The 2,676-nt window shown below is 37.8% G+C and overlaps 1 protein-coding gene across 1 annotated transcript; it reads left to right on the top strand.

The window, feature by feature from the left end:
* Window positions 1-786: 786 nt before the first annotated feature.
* Window positions 787-1,497, top strand: LOC132269826 (zinc finger CCCH domain-containing protein 54). Its single transcript, XM_059771061.1, has one exon. It carries the CDS (start codon window positions 787-789, stop codon window positions 1,495-1,497), a length of 711 nt encoding a protein of 236 aa, XP_059627044.1.
* Window positions 1,498-2,676: the final 1,179 nt, after the last annotated feature.

Raw genomic sequence — 2,676 nt, 5'->3', positions numbered from 1 at the left:
AAATGCCATATTAATTAATGTCCTGAAACCAAATTAATTGTCTAAATTCATCCGTCCGAACATTCTTAGCATAAGTTCCGTATGTAATAAGTAACCATTTTTCAAAATGGATAAAAGCTTTCTGACATAGAGTAATTAGGACCTGATCAGAGTATGTGATTGCTCCCTTTTTAACCAGACCACCATAGCTCTGCGCCTTCTTTGTACCCACCAAACGTCCGTCACTGTTAAGATGAAGAAGGACCTCAAAAGTAACTAACCATGGTTAGATTCTAACTCAAGTAGAGTTAGTTCATGAAACTATAAATAAGCATACCCTCCCCATGGCCGTTACACACCATCTTCTCATAGACTGCTCTTTACTGTTTCATAAAATTAATTGATTTTCTCTTTCTTTCTTTCTGCGACTTTCTTCTCTTCACTCTTGATCATCTCAGTCTCAGTCACCTCTCTTTTTCTATAATTTTCAAGCTCACCTCACAAATATATATATATATATATATATATATATATATATATCGGCATGCATGCAATATTAATTAATTAATTAATTAATTAGTGTTGGATACATTTCTATGTTGTTTATTTCCGTATATCTTAAAACATTCCCGCATTCATAATCACTTAAATCTCTATTAAAGTTGCTGTAAATATAAACATTTTTTTCACATAAAAAGCTGAATATTTTTCAATATATTCAAAACCCTAGAAGGCCTGCATTTGCATGCAGATTCTTTCTTAATTATTTTCTGTTGATTGAAGAAATTTTAAATCTTTCCAATCAAAATGTTTAGCTTTTCTAGCCAAGGTGTGTTTGGTGAACTCCCTCTGCAAGGTCCATTCACCGGCATCTTCCCGGCCCAGCTAACGGGTATATTCGACGAATCCGTCTATGAAACGAACGATTTCCGAATGTACTGTTACAAGATCAAGCCCTGCTCCAGAACTCGAAGCCATGACTGGACACTCTGCCCCTTTGCACACAACGGGGAGAAGGCGCGGCGGCGTGATCCACGGAGGTACAACTACGCCGCCATCGCCTGCCCGGACTTCAAGAACGGTGAGTGCATGAAGGGGGACGCGTGTCCATATGCACACGGAGTTTTCGAGTACTGGCTGCACCCGGGGAAGTACCGGACGCGCCTGTGCAATGCTGGCAAGTTCTGCCAACGGAAGGTCTGCTTCTTCGCCCACTCACCGGAGGAGCTCCGGGGTGAGACTAAGTACAAGTCTCACTATGTTGTCCGACCCGTTCCCGTCACAAATTTAATCGGGTTGGAGGGTGGAGAAGGAGCGTCAACTTCGGCTGTGGGGACACCTCCGGCTCCGGTGGCTGACCCTCCAACTGGTGGCAGTGATTGGAGTTGTGAATTCCTGAGCCGCCTGAGGAGTCTGAAAATAAGGGAGGAAGAGGAGGAGAGGCCGAAGGATTCGGGTTGGGACCAGTCGGATTCGGATTATCCGGATATCGATTGGGTTGCGGATCTTGTGGAGTGAGGGCGCCGGGTGTGTGAAGCTTGTGTGCTTTAAACGTGGTTCCGTTTTTTGTATAGATTATTTATGGCTAAGTGTATAGATGAAGAGGTAAGGTCTGGACTCCCAAAGGAGTTACTGAAACAATTTTGTAGGAAGTGTGTGATTCTTATGGTGTGTAGTGTGTGTAAAGATTGAAGATTCATGTGTTGTATAATTGTAATTAAGGTGAGGTGTGTACTGTTCTGCTATATATTGTGTACTAATTCTTTATAAATAAAATGATTTTTGTGTTTAAACTTTTCTATTTTATATTGCTTTATGTGCATGGAAATCAATTAGGCAAGGTCTTGTTGGCAAGTGATAAATTCTTCATAATCCAATTATAGATGAGAAAATTAATGAAGTTAATTATTTTTTTTCCCTGAATAATTAAGTTATTTGAATGGGATAGCTGATTAATTATTGTACATTTAATATAGAATTTGTTTACGAAATTTTGAAGATCCTCCATTCTATTTGAGAAATTTCATTTTAATCATACCAATCCGAGGCTGAAAGGACAGACGTTATTTTGTGTAATTTTATATAATTTATATTAAAAAAAATGGTAGTTATTCTTTATGAAATTAATTGAGCAAGCATTTGAATGATATATATTTGAATCAACTGATCGTATAAATACAATGATTTGAAGCAGTACATGTTCTAAGGCTTGTTCCAAACACAGACGAGGCCATGGAAATTGGTAACGTATTATTTGAAGAGGCTGAGTAGCACAGTAAGATCCTTCATCTGGAAAATCATCTTCATCGCCAAAATTTCCTGCAAACACGTCATTGTTCATTGCATATTTTCAGTTACACATATATAATATAAAACATTAATTGTGCTACCATGAATCAAATTGGATTACAGTAATTTGAGTTTGACGCGGATTTGAATTTCGCTGCATCATTTTCATCACCATTGCAGAATCTTAGAAAGAGAGAAGATTACAAATAAAGTGTATTGTCTGAATATCATTACTCTTTTCCTATTACACCAAATAATGACGATTCTCAAATATATATGTACGGAGAATTTTTTTTTACAAACTGATCGCTGTTCATGCCATATCACCAACCATATATACGTTATATCAACCATAATTGATGAGATGCCATGAACAGGATCGGATTGTATAGTTTTGCTTTTGGGGAT

This window comes from Cornus florida, unplaced genomic scaffold (genome assembly GCF_030987335.1).
Source record: "Cornus florida cultivar Cherokee Brave unplaced genomic scaffold, ASM3098733v1 CherokeeBrave_3.0.0_Hap2_Chr08, whole genome shotgun sequence".
Lineage (NCBI taxonomy): Eukaryota > Viridiplantae > Streptophyta > Magnoliopsida > Cornales > Cornaceae > Cornus > Cornus florida.
Note: the sequence above shows the minus strand (reverse complement) of the source record. Positions and strands in the feature narration are given on the sequence as shown.